This window comes from Pangasianodon hypophthalmus, chromosome 3 (genome assembly GCF_027358585.1).
Source record: "Pangasianodon hypophthalmus isolate fPanHyp1 chromosome 3, fPanHyp1.pri, whole genome shotgun sequence".
Classification (NCBI taxonomy): domain Eukaryota; kingdom Metazoa; phylum Chordata; class Actinopteri; order Siluriformes; family Pangasiidae; genus Pangasianodon; species Pangasianodon hypophthalmus.
Window position 1 is genome coordinate 5,083,653 of NC_069712.1, and position 18,848 is coordinate 5,102,500.

The 18,848-nt window shown below is 38.4% G+C and overlaps 1 protein-coding gene across 1 annotated transcript in view; it reads right to left on the bottom strand.

Moving 5' to 3' along the window:
- Window positions 1-12,256: 12,256 nt before the first annotated feature.
- arhgap10 (Rho GTPase activating protein 10) overlaps window positions 12,257-18,848 on the bottom strand; it is a 92,824-nt gene continuing 86,232 nt past the window's right edge. Inside the window, exons 22-23 of the mRNA XM_053232405.1 lie at window positions 15,780-15,871; window positions 12,257-13,353 (exon numbers count right to left, since the gene is read on the bottom strand). Coding sequence (XP_053088380.1) covers window positions 13,253-13,353; window positions 15,780-15,871 — 193 coding nt within the window. The 3' untranslated portion in view covers window positions 12,257-13,252. The remainder of the gene's footprint in view (window positions 13,354-15,779; window positions 15,872-18,848) is intronic.

Sequence of the window (18,848 nt, forward strand, 5' to 3'; positions counted from 1 at the left end):
CCATTAGCCCTCATCACATATGAGAATTCTCGACGTGAATAGACTCTGCCACCCGTCCCTGCCAAATAATAACCTGAAGATCACATATTAAGTATAACATTCTATATAACATATTAAGTCAAGGGCACAAAGTACACAATTTGTGGCCATGACTTAACTCACGATAATGACAGGATGCTTCACTTGCAGCCTTGAAATATTAACTGGTGACCTCAATACTGTGTATCAATTCATGGCCATGCCTTATTCAACAATAACCACTCAGTGGCTCTGTACTCATCCACTGTATTTTCAATTGAACTTTTCTGTAGCTGTGTATAATCTAGCACTTGAGTCCGGTCTTGAGATGTTTTCTGTATTGATTTAAATTTCTCTCAGACTTTCTCCATTTGTTTAAGTAGTAAGAAGTAATTCCTTCTTCTAGAAAACAGCATGAACTTTGGAGCAAAGCACAAATGAAGATGACTAGCTGTAGTAAAGGCTTAGTTTTCAGTTTCACATTCTCTCTCTCTCGGCACTCTTTCATTCATGACTTCTTCTACTGTTCCTTTGATTCTATTCAGCCCCAAAGTTGGAAGCACACAATTTATCTTCGTATGCTGTACCATTAAAATTTCCCTTCACTCCAACTAAGAGGCTCAAACCTGTTCCAGCATGGCAATGCTCCTGTGCACAAAGCGAGCTCCATGAAGACATGGTGTGTGAAGGTTGGAGTGGAAGAACTCGAGTGTCCTTCACAGAGCCCTGACTTCAACCCCACTGAACACCTTTGGGATGAACTGGAACACCGACTGCACCCCAGACCTCCTCAACATCAGTGCCTGATCTCACTAATGCTCTTGTGGCTGAATGATCAAAATCCCCACAGCCACGCTCCAACATCTAGTGGAAAGTGAGAGAGTAGAGAGTGGAGGCTATTACAGCAGCAAAGAGGGACTAAATCTGGAATGGGATGTTCAACAAGCACATATGGAACAGACATTATGCTAGCACAGCAACAGTTAGTTGGAAGCTCACTGAAGCGTAGGCACTTAGATATAATAATGTGAACATGAACTCAGTTGTAATTTCATCAATTATAAGTCACTCTGTAGGTTTATAATCACTCAGTGTAATAATTATAGAGACCACCACTGAGCAGATATCATTCTCACATCAGCACAGTAGTGACACTCACATGGCTGTGTGTGTGCGGATTGCGCTTTATTACACACACCTACCCTGCTGATCGTCACCTTGTAGGTGTTCAGTTAGAGATTAAAGCTAATATTTCTCCATGCACAGTGTGTGTTTGTGTGTTTGTGTGTGGACTGTTTTACAATAATCACATGATTCATATGTGAAATTTTTTTCATATGTGAATTTTATGTTTCACATTTTGTTCGTGTAATGGGCTTTTCACACACAATGCATGTGATTTTTTTTTTCTTCACACAACTCATTCATAGTCATGTTAATTTGTCACATGTAGCTCATATGGTTTCATTTTTCATATTTAATTTTTTCCACATTATTCATTTATTTTCCTGTGATCCCATTTTCACATGATTTGAGTTCAGACATGATGTTTCAGGAAAAGGTTTTCATGTCTGATTGCATATTCCTCACATGATCATGTGATATTAATGTGATTTTTATTTTGTAAGGGGAAGCTTGCGGGATGAAGAGAGGTCACACTCATTAGCATGTGAGCGTATTGGACTCGTGGCTCGTTTAGCTCGGGAATTCATTTATAGCCAGTAACTATTTTATCCTAGTCAGGGTCACAATGGTGCAAATTACTGATTTAATATATTTTGAGAAAAAGAACCAAGTTCATTAGAAAATATTGCGTGTGAAATTGAGAAACTTTTTTTGCAGGAGGGGACGGGAGTGTGATTTAAATACAGTCCCATACACACCTCAAGACTGTTTCTCTACACACCTGGAACGCAGGTTTATCTCAGAGATAAACAGAGAACCAGATATACACAAACCTGCACTCAGAGGTAAAGAGGGAGCTTCTACATGTTCAACAGTCTTCAAGTTAGTTTTGTGTGTGTGTGTGTGTGTGTGTGTGTGTGTGTGTGTGTGTGTGTGTGTGGGATTCTGTTGGATACGAGTGTGGATAATCAGAGGATGATGGCGGATTGGGCTGTAGCGTGATCTGATCCACAGAGACGGCTGTGGAAAAGTCAGAGTGGGTGGTGAGGGGTGAAGGAATAAAGAAACAGGAGGAGAAGCCAAGAATGAAAGAGTGCCAGTGGAGGGAGGGAGGGGGAGAGGGAGAGAGAGAGAGAGAGAGAGAGAGAGAGAAGAGAGAGTGATAGCGACAGAGTGTGAGAAATTGACAGAAAACTGACAGAGACACAGACAGAGAGTGTGCCTGAGAGAGACAGAAAGTCAGAGAAAGAGAAAGGGAGAGAGAGATAGAGACATACAGAGACAGAGACATAGAGACGGACAGAGAGAAAGAGACATTGAGAGAAATAGACAGACAGAGAGAGAGAGAGAGAGAGAGAGAGAGAGAGAGAAAAGCAACTGAAAAAGAGAAAAAGACAGAAAACATTAAAGAAAGAAAAATGTAAGAGAGAGAGAGAGCGAATCAGACACACAGACAGATAGACAGACAGAGCGAAAGAGTGAAAAAGAAAGCATGGAAGAAAAAAATTGTAAGAAAGAGAGAGCCAGAGACAGACAGATAGACAGATGTGACAGTAAGGAGGGAAAACGGATGAAAGGATGTACACTGATAGACTGTGTGGAAAAGTGGAGCGGAAAAATGAAGGGAGAAATAAAGTGTAGTGCAGACAGAGAGGAAGTGATGGGAGAAGAGGATGCACTGTGTGAAGGAAGACACACTGATATACTAATAAATAAATAGTATTTAGAGACTGTATTCAGCAGACAAAAAGTGTGTGTGTGTGTGTGAGATGGAGAGAGAGAGAGAGAGAGAGAGAGAGTGATATTATAAACTAGTTGTTTGCTCCATTTGTTCATTGGCATGGCAGAAAGCTAGCGAAGGGAAATTGCTCGCGGAAAGAGCAAGACAGTGACACGAGAACGCACGAAGCATTAACGGAATAACACCTTCCTGTCTCCGGAGAGAAAATTCCCCATTAACCCTGTTAGGAGTCGAGTCGGAAAACACACAGCCGTGTGCCAGGAGCTGAGGAGAGACTGAGGAGAGACTGAGGAGAGACTGCACTACTGCTGTACTTCTGCACAAACACACGGCCCACTTTAAATCTACTGCCAGCACTGCGCTCTGCCAGCGAAACACAATCAACCGACCACACACACACACACACACACACACACACACACACGCGCACACACACACCGAGCCTTCTGCGCCCCAGTTTTCTCTCTGCACAGACGGACTCTCATACTTATTTTTTCTACTCATCCCTCCATTTCACGGCTGTGTTCATGTGAAACAGGAACAATAATGTGATTTGCTGTACGTCTCCGCCGGGGTGAGACTCAAACCTCGGCGTGAACAAGTCCGAGTCCCCATCGTGAGAGGGGGAATAAAAAACAGCCCGGAAAAAGCCATGAAATAAACACTAACAGTGTTTTACACCAAAAACAACAGAACACTGAGTTTAGTGTAGTAGAAAGGGATTAAAGGTGAAAGAACTGAAAGAGGAGATCAGAGTGGAAGGAAGGAAGAAAGCATGAAAGTAAGAAAGAAAGCAAGAAAAAGAGAGAAAGAGAGAGAGAGAGAGAGGAAGTGTCTGTGGTGAGTGGTCTGGTCCTCTGGGGTGAAATGAAATGGAAATGTTGGGATTTTTTGGATATTAACACAACACACACTACATGTGAAATTGTGGCCAAAAGGCCAAAAGGCTGACAGAGTGATAACAGAAAGAGTGAGACAGTGAACAAGTGAGACAGCGCAAAAAAGAGAGAAACAGAGTGAAAAAATAAGACAGTGTGAGACAGAGTGAAAGTGAGATAGAGTGAGAGAATGAAAGAGCGAGACAGAGACAAAATGAAAAGAGCAAGGCAGAGTGATAAGAGAAACAGACTGAGATAAAGTAAGATACAGTGAGGCAGAGGATAAGAGAAAGATTAAGAGAATGATAAAAGAAAGAGTGAAACAGAGTGGTAAGAGAAACAGTGAGTTAGAGTGAGACAGACTGATAAGAGAAAGAGTGAAAGAGGAAGACAGTAAAACAGAGTGAGACAGAGTGATAAGAGAATGAGTGAGAGAGGGAGACAGTAAAACAGTGAGATAGAGTGAGGCAGAGTGATGAGAGTGAGACAGAGTGAGACATGGTGATGAGAGTAAGACAGAGTGAGACAGAGTGAGACAGAGTGATAAGAGAATGAGTGAGAGAGGAAGACAGTAAAACAGTGAGATAGAGTGAGACAGAGTGAGACAGGGTGAGACAGGGTGGTGCAAGTGAGACAGTGAGACAGAGTGATGAGAGTGAGACAGAGTGAGACAGGGTGATGAGAGTGAGACAAAGTGAGACAGAGGGATGAGAGCAAGAGAGAGCGAGACAGAGTGAAACAGGGTGATGAGAGTGAGACAGGGTGATGAGAGTGAGACAGAGTGATGAGAGTGAGACAGAATGAAACAGGGTGATGAGAGTGAGACAGAGTGAGACAGAGTGAGACAGGGTGAGATAGCGTGAGACAGAGTGATGAGAGTGAGACAGAGTGATGAGAGCGAGGCAGAGTGATGAGAGTGAGACAGAGTGAGACAGGGTGAGACAGGGTGAGATAGCAGATGAAAAGATTGACCTGCTTTGAAAGCGGGCACACAATAAGACTGAGCTTTCACACACTTTATCACACTTAGAACTCAGAGCACGACAACAAACACAGGAAGGAGAGAAGTAGCTGAAAAACACAAAATGGACTTTCATTTACACCTGTGGAGCTGGTCACATGACTCACTTCATATGAGAAGTTGAAGCCTGAGTTAAGGTTTATCGTCTGTCGTCTTTAATAAAAATTCAACTTTGTCCCATCAAAATTTATACACGTTCTTCAGGAGATCGGTTCTGAAAAATGCCCTGAAGAACTATTTGTTATTATGAACAAACATATTTATTTTACTTATTTTTCAGTCTTTTCAGGGAACAAAGACACATGAGCATGGCTAAGTCTTTTTCCAGCAAAAACTCAGCAGTAATTCAGATATTTTATTGTCAGTTCAGTGGAGTGTGTAGTTTCCAGAAGCTGACAGGAAAGAAGAGGGAAAGAAAAAAGGGTACAGACAGACAGACAGACAGACAGACAGACAGACAGACAGATAGATAGATAGATAGAATTAAAAATCTGACTCAGATTAGATCAGAGTATAAATAATATGTGACAGTTGTACTTATCCTTGATTGGTTGGATCTTTTTGGTCGATATCATTTTTTCAGCAGAATCATCTACAGAGTTTCTCCTCAGAGCAGATATTTTATTAAAATTCCTGCAATGCGATTAGGGAACACTGAGAAGTATAAAAATTCTAAAATAAAATTCTGATGAATGGAGCTGCAATGCAATATGCCACATCCTGCTACTAATTCTTAGATTCCTCTAGTCCCAAAAAAAGTTTCTAACAAATGTGAATACTGTCATTCAGCTGTGTAATATGACCACATTTATTCACAAGTACATTTCTGGTCAGACTCAAGTGAGAGAGAAGCTTCAGACAGATCGACAGATACAGGAATGGGAGAAAATGAAACAGGGAGGGGGGGAGAGAGAAAGAGAGAGAGAGAGAGAGAAGCTGGTGATGAAAATAATGACTCGGTTCCAACCCAGGCACCGAGAGGATAAAGGCTCGCTACTAGTCAAGCAGGCAGGCATGCAGATGGACAGATGAGGCACTGTAGAAGTTACATCATAAAAATCAGGACAAGAAAGCATAGAGGGAGAGTGAGAGTGAGAGTGATAGAGAGAGAGAAAGTGAGAGAATGAGAGTGCAAAAAGAGCAAGAGCGAAAGAGAGAGAGAGAGGAGAGAAATGACAAGATGAGGCTCGAACCCTAGCAGATGAAGCGGGTGGGGAGTGGGAGGGAGATAGAGAGATGGAGAGATGGATAGAGGGTGGAGTGGGGGTGAGAGAGAGAGAGAAAGAGAGATATGCCCACCTCATTAGCTCGGCTCGTTTGATTATGTAAGCGCCTGGTGCCCTGGCACGCTGCCTATTTTTAGTCTCTCCCACGTCCCATCATCAGCCCTATTAGTTCTTTTAGACTTTACTACATCATTATGTAATACACACACACACACACACACACACACACACACACACGCACACACACACACACACACACATGCACACACACACACACTTAGACAGAAAGACGCAGAGACACAATTTCACAGCGACCTCAAAGAATTCCGCATGCTAATGATGTGAACAGTGCAACAAAATGTGATAGCATTCACACACACACACACACACACACACAACCACACACAGTCAGCGAAGTCTGGAAGTGATTTGTGCACTAATTACTCAGAGACAGACACATGTAACAGGAAGAAGAAGAAAAAATGTTTGGCTATGTATTAGAGCAAGAAGAAAAACAACCCAAAAGCTATAAAATGGCTCCTTTTGGCACTTCTAAACTTTAACTTCCAGGAAAGAGCTTCCGCAGGGTAACATTACATCTGCTACAGCAACAAAAACAGTGCAGTGAAAGAAAGACAAATGCGATCAGAAGTCCTCAGTTAACTAGAAATACGGCTAGCTAACATTAGCAAAATTAGACGACAAGTGATTAAACTAACTGCACCCTAGCCTCACATCAGACACTTCAGAAATCTTCAGAGAAGTTACTAGAACGTTCTGTTTCCAGCTCACAGCACCATTTTCACAATCGCCTACCCCTAGACATGATAAAACGAACTCTTTCACCTCTTTCCACAAATTAATTTGTACAACAATGAATGGAAATGCTGTAAATATAATAATAAATAATACACAAACCATATCCACTACTATGAACTATATATCTAGCTACTCATCATCACTGCTAACATCAGTTACTGTTACCTTAACCTGAGAGCTGGGAATGAATTCTTCCACGATGCACCTTTGTTGTTAAGCTTAGTTTCGGCAGCATTGACTAAAACTTTGATTAAAAACTCTTTCCATTGCTGGTGACGGTAAATATCAAGTCGAGTGGCTTTATTGTCATTTCAATCATATACAGCTAGTACAGTACACAGTGAAACAAAACAACGTTCCTCCAGGACCATGGTGCAACATCAAACAACACAGAACTACAGACACTACACATTTCTACATAAAGTGCACTTGTGCAAACAGCACAAGACAGGACAGTAACTACTAAAACAGTACAATAAGACAGGACCACAACTACTAAAACAGGACAATAAGACAGGACAATAACTACTAAAACAGGACAATAACTACTAAAACAGGACAATAACTAACACAGGACAATAACTACTAAAACAGTACAATAAGACAGGACAATAACTACTAAAACAGTACAATAAGACAGGACAATAACTACTAAAACGGGACATTAAGACAGGACAATAACTACTAAAACAGGACAGTAACTAACACAGTACAATAACTACTAAAATGAGACAATAAGACAGTACAATAACTTCTAAAATGAGACAATAAGACAGTACAATAACTACTAAAACGAGACAATAAGACAGTACAATAACTACTAAAACGGGACAATAAGACAGGACAATAACTACTAAAACAGGCACAGTAAGAAACAGTGCAGCGCCGACCAGTACACAGTTCTAGTATGAAAGCATCAGATATAACAGTAATGCAAAAGAATAACAATATAATAAATAGCTGGGAATGTAAACATGACACACTAGGACATAGCACTCAGCAGATAAGCTTATACTGTATATCGATGTAGGAGTTACTGGAGTAGCAGCCAGGTAGAGAGGGAGAAATATATATAATAAATAATATATATAATAAATATAATGTCGCCGTTTCTGTTGTAAACAATCAGACTACTGGAAATCATTTCCTCTGCATCTGTGTACTTCCTTTTTTTCCTATTGATTTACAATGATCCATATAATCCAGTACACAATCCGTCTTATGGGTTAAAGAGACTATGATTTGGGACAAGAAGTAGTTGTGTATAGATGTTAATTTCCTATAACATCAGCTCTGAGAGTAGTTCCGGCTACAACACAAATCACAGGTGTATATTAATGCACTGCTTCTAAAATATTAATGTTTCTATAGTAACAACACACACAGACACACACACATGTACGAAGGATGATCCAAATAAACTGCTTTTTAAAAATGTGTCATTTTTTTTCTTTTACATGGTGAACTTTTCCATGAGATGTCTATTTAGCATTTTTTCAAGGAGTCTCCAGTGTCAGCACTTTGTACCATTCAGAGCTAAAGCTGTAACTGTAACTTACAGGATGTGCAGTCACTGGAAAATAATCCACGTCAGAGTGTTTCCAGTAAATCTGCTTCACATCAGGCTGCATCATACCACTCTGTCACTGATTAGTTATTAGCTATAACGGCACACCATCTGTGTTTTATTCCTTTATTAATCACTATTACTGCCACGGACTAGACAAAACAGTACAACATAACTTGCTCTCAGGATTCTAAATGAGGGCTTCGGAGGGTATAAGGCTAACAGACAGCGCTAGTATTAACTTAAAAAGACATAAATGCTGTGTGCCAAAAGTGTCTACACAGAGTGAAGAATAAAGTTTTGAACATTTCTAATCTAAAAAAATTCATATAAGTGGTTAGATTTTCAGAATTGAGACTATTTAAAATTACAAAATTAAACAAAAATGCTAAAATATAGGGTGTTTGAATCCTTTTACTGGGAGTGTATATACAATCAACTGGCTAAACTTGTACCAAAATCTTCAAATTACAGATATTCCTTTAGACATATTACTATGGATTAATATAGGGTGGATTTATGGCTAAGGTTTTTCTATAGAATCTCACTTTTTGGTTTCAAGTGTAAACCGAATGAAGTGCCTTTTTCCCAGTAGAGAACCAATTCTGGTTTAGATTATAGCCTGTGGTCCAACTGAAGTTTAGGGTGAGAAGTCTCTTTCTAATGGGTACCTGAGACTCTCAACCCACCATTTACCCACATCAGGAGAAAAATGCAGTGAGGCAGCTGCAATCCTGTGGGACACAAAACTCTACACCACTTGGACAATAAAATGGGGGGGGGGACATTAGAGCTACAGGGGCGGCTGTCATATGTATATATGTATGTATATATATGTATGTATGTATGTATGTATGTATGTATGTATGTATGTGTGTGTGTGAGAGTGAAGGAGAGTGGCTCATATACTGTAGGGTGTAATTTAACAACATGACCTGAGCTTCTTTTTGCATATGGAAGCTGAAAACAGCTGGAGGTGACACTGCTGAGCTATTTGCAGAATTGCTCCGTAAGGAAAATAAAAATTTGACTTGGAATAACATTATGTTTCAGGGCTTGAGGGGAAACAGTTAGGCAGTTCACCAGGGAGTCAGTAATACTAATAATAACAGCAATAAAACCAAGTGAAATTGTGTATTTGTTTAGTTTGTTGCACGAGCAACTTACCTGACGAAAATACACACTAAAAGCAGGGTTTGTGCATCTTTTCTACCCCTTTACAGATGGATCATTTAACCTCAGTATATATAAAAAGGAATAAAATTGAACAAAAAGCATAGCTAAATTTATAACCGAAAGAAGCTCCTGATTCAAAACACTTTAAAACATCGCTAGCTAGCCAGCTAACATTATGCTAGCAGTCCATTTGTTATATTGTCTCTGTAGGGACGCTGTCGAATTATTTCTGGCATAACTTGCAGTATGCTTATTGAAATTGTGTGAGGAACCTCATTACTACCATCACAGCCTTTTATTTTATAGTTGATCTGATATCCATGATGATGTTCACAAGCAGGTATGTGTGTGTGATGTTGAGTTCTCAATTCTGATTGGTGAGATTCATTTTTTATAACAGCAGGTCAATATGTTATTGCGTCTATAGATACAGCTCATCCATAGGTACATCACTCTATTCACGTTTCCTTCGATGATGTAATGTCCCAGTACCGTTTGCAGAGAAGCGACCCCATATTGTGATGCTCCCACCACCATGCTTCACTGTACTACAGTGCTCTTTGCACAAAACCCTTCTTTCTCCAAACATGACGAGATGAATGATTGCCAAAGATTTTTTATTTACGTTTCCTCTGACCAGAGGATACTGAGGATACCAGAGGATACTACTCAAAAGAGGATACTACTCAAAAGAGTTCTGATTTTTAAAAATGCTTTTATATGCTTTTTTTGTTTTTAGCAGAGTAGTTTTGCGTGAGGTGTAGGAACGGAGATGATTGCAGTTCATTGCTTATTGTTCTCCATGTAACTGCTGTTTCTGCTGCTTTCAGGTCATCCTGCAACTCTTTTTGAGTGAGTACTGGCTTCTCTCTAACCTTCCTTATCATTAGCCTGTCATTCAAGTCACCAGCATTGAACAGCTGATAGCTTCAGTTTGATACGACAGGCTTAAAGTTACTTAAACTCTAATGATGCTCATATTCAAGTTCCTGGTAAGACAATTAGCACTATTTGACTCTACAGTATACAGTAATAGAAGAAAAATGATCTATAATCAGATGTTGCCCAGATGGAGATGGGTTCCCTTTTGAGTTTGGTTCCTCTCAAGGTTTCTTCCTCATGTTGTCTCAGGGAGTTTTCTTCACCACTGTTGCCTCGAGCTTGCTCATTAGGGATAAATTTATTATTTTAATTTCAATTTTATATCTGGATTTCTGTAAAGCTGCTTTGTGACAAGGTCAATTGTTAAAAGTGCTATATAAAAAAATTGCACAATAACCTTTTTGTTTTGCAGCACTTATATCTATAATTTGATTTATTTTTACATAACCTTTACATATATGATTTTTAACTTTTTTAATTAATTTTTTAAACATGTTTATGAATGCATACATTTTGTTCATACTTTTAAGTACAAAGTCAAAAGACAGTATGTGTGTATGCTTGAAATTGATATATGCACTGAAAGAATATTCAATAAAGTGTCTGAATACTTATTTCTTCTCACTGTATAATGGCTCAACATCACGATATAATCAACCCATTCCAATGAAACTATTTTCGCACATTGTACTTCTTTACTCAACTTTGAAACTGATGCAGAACGGATCATCAAAATGTGCATAGCGAAGAAAAAATGACCTCAGCGTTCCTACAATGCAGAGGTACTCTAGCGTGGCAGGTACCTGTAATATCTGGAGTGGCAGGATTCTGCGAGGTGATAGTAACACCACTAATGTGATGAAGCAGCTGAAAAGAAAGAATTCACAGGAACACAGCAAGTTGACACAGGTCACGCACACCTGCATACAAAGCTGCAAACACTGATCGAGACTTTCTAACTATGACAGGAACAGTTCCCAAAGACAAAGGCAAGATCTCTCTCTGGGAAATCTCTCCAGAACATCTCATACCTTGAGACTTTGGAGCCGTGCTCGGTCTTACCACCTCAACAAGCTTCACAAGGTTTTACTTCTAATGAACAAAAGTTATATTTTTTCATTCGGTAAAGCGCAAGGAAATCAATTTTTATTCAAATTTATTCAGAATGAATTACATCCAGAAATAATTCAATATTTTACTGCATGTATAGACTTTACTTTAACAAGTGTGAACTGTATATGTAATGTACTGTATGTAGGGGAGGGGAAGAAATGGCATTTTCTGTTAAAAGGTAAACAAAAAATAACTATTTTAAGGAGCATTTTAAGGGGTTAAATACAGGGTCTTGTTCTTTGCATAATAAAGCTCAAATTAGGTTTATTCACTACGTATTAGACTTTATTCATGTCAATCTGCATAATAATTATTGCATTATTAGTTGTCATAATGTGCAACAAACACTTGTTCTATAAGCTTTTGAGCAGGAATTAATAACCAAACTGTCCAGGTTACAAATTTAAGCTCTGCATAGCATCAAGTCACTGCAGTTTATGGCTTTAAGAGCTAGTAAAATGTGAACAAGTCACTTATAACCTTTAAAATACTGACTCATAATAATATTCTGAGTATTTTATTGCTGCATGTTCCCATTCTTGAAATGTTTCCATCAATAACAGCATGTTACATCTATTTTTATTTTTCAAAATACTCCATAAACAGCTCAGGCTCAAGCCGAATTTGGCTGTGCTTAGTGCAAAACACTTCATTTCAGTGTACAAACAAAATGAAATAAAATACACGACAGAGGAATAAAAAGCTTTTATTTATTTAACATTGATCGACAGCTTTTCCAACAGGACAAAAATCAGAGCAGTGCCAAGCCATAAATCACTGTCTTAAATTACTGCCATGGTGCTCAGTCACAAGTACAAACCATAAGAAGAAAAGGCTGGTAGAAAAGAAATGAAATTAAACTGCGGTGTGAGACACTGAGAATGTCCAAACCACCTCGGGATGCACTTGAGCTTTAACGTCCTTTAGAGAATAATAATTATAAAGACACATAAATGTGTGTATAAGACTTGGCAATACTGCATTTACAGCCATCTTGAAATGGTTTGGTTTATTTAGTATTTAATTCGGATGATATACGAGTCATTTCTTGGCATAGAAAACATTTTTTCACTACGTACACTCTGTAAAAATGAGATTCCATCCAGATTCTTGGATGGCGTCGAAGCCACAAAAAGCATGGTGAGATTAAGGCACAGCATTTTAACTCGAAAGCAGATCATCGGAACAAATATGTGAACGTCACAATGTGGGAGTGCTTTAAACTTGAAACTTTACATAGCTACGTCATTTTCAACATTTATATAATACGTATAATCGTATTCAGTTTAAACACACACACTTTAATTAAAGGAACTGCATAATTAAATAATATAAAATATTATACACCCATGCATTAGATCCAAGCTACTTAAAAACCACAAAAACATGCAAAAAAAAAAAAAAAAAAAAAATCCACCCTTGAAACACATTTAATAATTACAGTTTTGAACTCGTGAACCTCAGAGCTTTACCGGCTTATGCTTTTAAGACAACATAAAGGTTGGAGGAACGTTAAATCTGCCACGTCTACTCCTAGAAATACCCTCAATGGGTCACTCGTGGTGCAGATGGAGAAACAAAACGTGTAAGCTGGGGGAGAGGTCAAGGTCACACCATGGATACCATGTATATTAAATTCCCGTTTATTTCCTTTCCTTTCCTTTTTTTTTTTTTTTTGTTTTAAGCTTAGTCCATTTGTTGCAGTATTTCCACATAATTCTGAGGGATGAGGCCTCGTTTGCCCTCCAGCTCTCCTTCCAACCAGCCGGGCTCTCGAGACGGAGTCACTGCGAGAAGCACAGAGCAAGTCACACTCTCTGAACACGTAAGAAGATGAATGAAGTGCATGATCACTGGGTAATGGATGGCCAATAGATTAAAGCAATGGTCCAGGTCCAAAAAAATGAACACCATTTTCCTCAGTAAAGAAGGAAACAACAGACACTGAACATAGATTTGCTGAATGACTACATTAGCTTGACTGATGCTGTGTCCATATGTGTTTTTTGTTATTCTTAAAACTCTTTAGAGGCATTTAGAGAAGCGACAGACTCTGTGTGGAGTGTTAGCATCAGCCATGAGAGCAGACAAAGACTGACAAAAGAGTGAGGCACGATACAGTCAAGCATGCGCTAAAGACAGAGGCGTGATGCAATTTTTTATCAGAGTATTTGTAAGATTTTAGGGCCTGTCCATATGTATACGGATAGTTTTGAAAAGATTTTCAAAAAAATATATATATATATATATATATATATATATATATATATATATATAGAGCTCAGTCTACACAAAAATGCAAAAATAAATAAAAAATAAAAAACATCTCACGTGAGTGCACCAGGCCAGTGATAGCATGCCATGCGCTGTTAGGTCAAACATCTCAAAAATATCATTAAAAGCACGGTTACTGAGTGATAGAGAAATAAACATCAAGGTCAAAATCTTTAAGGCAAAAAAAAAAAAAAAAATGAAGAAGAGTATCCCTATGTGTCAGCTGACGATGAGGTGAAAACTGCTGCTTAATGTTACACTTCAATACAAAGTCTAGAGCCAGTTCTTGTACAGAATCTTCTTTCACATTTCCGAGTGCATATTTGTGTGGGCGGGACTTCAGTTTTAGTCATCAGGATTTGACTGGCTTGTGAAAAGTGGGTGTTTCACAACATACATGGAGCCTGCAGTCAATTGTGGAAAACCATTCGCTTCCAACGCCACTGGAGGAGGAGGAGAAGGATAAAATCCCGCTAATGCATGAGGCAGAAATGGAAGGATAAGACAAAAATTTCATCGGAGAGGTGAGGCTGGATTTATTTCAGCCTGTCTGTCTGTCCAGGCAAACGCCAAGGCCAGCGTGTGTGCTCATCCCTACCATGTTTGTCTCAAGCAACCCAGTGGGGGAGGGGAAATGAAACATGACATAAAACGATTGGTTATTATATTTTTTGCCCCGCCCACAACTGTATCATGACATAATAATAATAATAATAATAATAATAATAATAATAATTTTAAAAAAATAGAATCTGTTTAGAGATAAAAACAGGAGACTGTAATTTAGTGTCATTTAAGTGATTTGTACAGATGAATCAGACTAATCTGACCAAGGACACGAGATAAAGTAAAAAAAAAAAGTCAGATTTGATTTTCTTTCACACTGTGGCTCCAGTTCACCAGCGTTGTGGTTCAGCAGTGATATTTCATTTCAGGTTGTAATGGTTGGTCTACAAAATGAAAGTGCTACACAAGATCAGGTGGATCTAATCCTAATTTCTACATTACATCAATTTGTGTATTGACAGATACGTAGATAAATAATTATTCAGCATCAGACCTGAACTCACATACTGGTGCATCCCTGGAATTGGAAATATAACACATAAAAAGACTTGATTGTACTTTTTTAGGATTTAATTTTATTATTATTATTATTATTATTATTATTATTCTACATTATATAAAACTTTATATTTTAAGCACTTCACTTAAAAAAAGGGAGAAAAAATAACTATCTAAGAAATAATTCAGCTTTTCCTTAATCATAACTGATTGGTTGGGTATAGATACAGATATTGGCTGATGCTGAAGGTTTCAGAAAAGAGTGGTATCATTCCATCCCTAAAAGCAGCACAAAGTGAAATCTGTAATGAGCAGAAGGAAGGTGAGAGTGTTGTTAGAAAAGAAAAAGCGTTATACTCTTTATGACGTTTAAAGAGGACATACAAGAGCAAAATTTAACCCACATGCTTATTCTGATGACACGTTTGATCACAAGTAAGAGCAGGAACCTTTAAATGGTTTTCATCTGGGACAGCTCCACGACCCCTTAAACTAGAGCCGGTGGCTTATCTGCTATCTCCTCAGTAATGGAATATTAACGCTGGGAATTAAAAATGTCCGAAGCTACACTCGGGGTGTGCAGTAGTAGTGCTTTTGCAAGCTCAGAAAGTTGAGGGAAGCTTGAGCTGCTGTGATAAAGCCTGTAAAAACAATAGCACTGCTAGTCCGAGCCAGAGACCTCATTTCCTCTCTGCATGATTATAACTTTGCCTTGTCCTCTGTGGACTGATTCAGCAGGACTCTCTCTCTCTCTCTCGCCATCCCCTCCCCCCGTTTCCGTGGCGATATGAGATCAGATTTTGGGTCCTGCCGAATCCAATATCCCAGCAGTTTCAGGTGAATGACCGGGACGGCTGATAACACTCCCACTTACCAGCGTGGAAGATTGCTCCGACCTGGAAGGAGAGTTCGGAATCGTGCTCGGCTTCGCAGGGGTACACAGCCTTGGCTTTCATGAGAGTGACACTGAAAAATGGAGGCAATCAGTTAGCACCCTGCTCCACTTGTCAGAAGGAAAAAGAAAAGAAAAAAAAAAAAAAAAGGGATGGGGATTAGGAGATGGCTTTTCAATCTGGCAACCGCTCAGACAGAGTTCAGACAGAAAAGAGGGCGTGGCCATATTTCTACAAAGTGGAACAAGTCACTTGAAGTAAACTGCAGTTTCTTTAAACACAGCTTGCTCTTTTGGTGCAGCTGGAATGGCATCTTTAAATTGCACATTTCTACTGTCTCATTTTTGGGCGTAAGCAGCTTTAAAATGATAGAAATGTACTTCTGAGTACTTGAGAAATGTAGTTGAGATACGGGTAAAGGAGAAATATGTTTCAGTTCAGGAAAACTTGTAGTTTTCTAAACTATATACACACACACACACACACACACACACACACACACATACACACACATACACACACAGATACACACAGATATTTGACCATTTTTTTTAATATTGTAAACAAAACAAAACAAACAGCTTTTAACTTTGCACTCAGCTGTACACACTAGTAGCACTAACATCCCTGACCATGGTGAAGATGATAATGATGATGATGATGATGATGATGATGAGGTCCAATACAGCTACACACTGCTTTACAGAGAAATGCTTCAATTAAAAATGTGTAAAAATGTTCGGTAAGGTGACTGTTAACAGCTGTATATGAATTTTTGAGCATTAAACTAAAACATGCTGGTTTTGTTGCTAGTTTACAGCTGCTCCTGTTTCACACGTCTGTTGATATCCTAATGTCATTTTGCTACCAAAAATGACAAACGTAAGGTCCGGCCTCCAATCATAACGTGTCCAGAAACAGTCACACTGAAAATCAGATTGCTTAAATATGAACCCTTTCACGTACAGTGTCCACGCTTACGTCTGTTATTAGGGAAAAATCAAAATATACAGTGATGTTAATCATCATCAAATCAAATCATTTGAATTTAACCTTAAATCATTCTCATCGCAGCATGTCTCTCTCTATCTTTATAAACTTTCTATACGAAAGGCCAAAACACATAAAAAAAAAACATAGAAACAGTGGATACAAAAAGTCTACACCCCCTTGTTAAAAGTGCAGTTTTTTGTGATGTATGAAAAATGAAACCAAGATAGATCACGTCAGATCTTTTCTACCTTTCTACCTTTCCATCTCTACAGGAACCGTAGGATTTTTCGGACATTTTGGTTTCATCCGTTGACGTGAAAAAGCATGTACGAGACCTTATTGTAGAGAGGGATTGATCAGGAGCGGGGTACAAAGAATTTCTGACATTTTTTATTTATCTTGGTTTCAATCACAAAAAACTACAATTTTAACAGGGGTGTAGACTTTTTTTTACATCCACTGTATGTTTGTGCCAAACGCTGTCTCTCTCTTCTATATATTAAATAAATTAAACTTATTTTTATGTGTGAAATCATCTGAATCATGCACCAGCTTTAAACTGTGTAAATTTAAGAATACTGAATATTGCTACATTTTTTAAAGTATTTTCTGTCATTTTTGTTCAAGAACATTAAATATTTTAAACAAAACATTTTTGCTTACGAAGACATTAGAAGAATGTTTCCCCTTTTCTCCATATATATATATATATATATATGTTTTATCTTTTTTTTCCCATGGCATCTCTTATCTCATGGCATCCTTACATTTTTTAATATATTTACATAATAAAGTCAAAATTTATGTGACATTCAATTTGAAATAATAAAACCATCTAAAAAAAAAAACCTGTTTTATTTAAAATAATTAAAATGCATGAAAAATGGGTTCTTGTAGAACTTTATCAACTAATTAACTTTAACAATTTATCCTCCTGTAACTGTGATCCTGTCAGAAAAAGCGTATTGTTAAATAATTTATTGCAATCACAATGTTTTATAATCGCTCATCACTACTCTCACATCATTATGGAGGAATTCTGCTTCACTTCTTAGATGCCTGAGGACGTTTTTTTTTTAAAGCACAGACCGGGATTGAGGACAGAACTTTGACTTGTCCGTTCCATCACCTTGATTCATTTCTCTCTTCAGACTAACCCGTCTTGTATTTCCGTTTCTCCTGCTGAGAGAAAAGCAGAGCGCAGTGCCAAGCGTAATACACCTGGCAACCGGATAAATATTTCACACATGGCCTCGGAGCAACAGCAGTGTGTTTTAGACAGGGCTGCAGTCAAAACACGGCGAGCAGACAGATACACACACACACACACACAAGTTTTCCATGGACCTGAAGGAAATTTCTCCAGCTCTAACACAAGAGAGCTCTTTTTACTTTCTTTTTTTTTTTTTTTGAGATTTTTTCTGTGATGCATCTTTTTTGGGACTTTGCGTGCAGGATCACATTAAAGGATTATGAGCTGAATGAAATTTGTCCAGCTGCTGTTCAGCATCAGTCAGTCGAGGAGGAAAGTTAATGCAGCTTCACTTCTGGAGGATCACCTTAATGACTTTAACGTGTGTGTGTGTGCGTTTGTGTGTGTGTGTGTGTGTGTGTGTGTGTGCGCGTGCGTTTGTGTGTGTTCATATCTGTGTGTGTTTTTCATTAGGTGAGGGAGCGCATGGATATTTGTGTGTCTAGGGCGGAAAAGGAGTAGAAGTGAGTGTGAAGGCCAGAGAGAGTTGAATGTGTGTGTGTGTGTGTGTGTGTGTGTAAGGAAGTGGAAAAAGAATTAAACGTGTATGAGAGACAGAATAGGTGGGACGTGATCACGAATCTGAGCTCAAGTGCAAACTAAAGATGTCAGAACCAGTTTTACTGTTTAAATATGATATTAACTGATTATACTGATATTATATTGATTAAAAAACTGATGGCTAAATTTCAGTAAAAAAAAAGGGGGACACACGAAGTACAAAAAATAAAAATACAATAAATAAAAAAGTGGAAAGTTCTGGAGGAATGAGTGAATGAAAATGAAAATACAGTTAAAAAAAGTG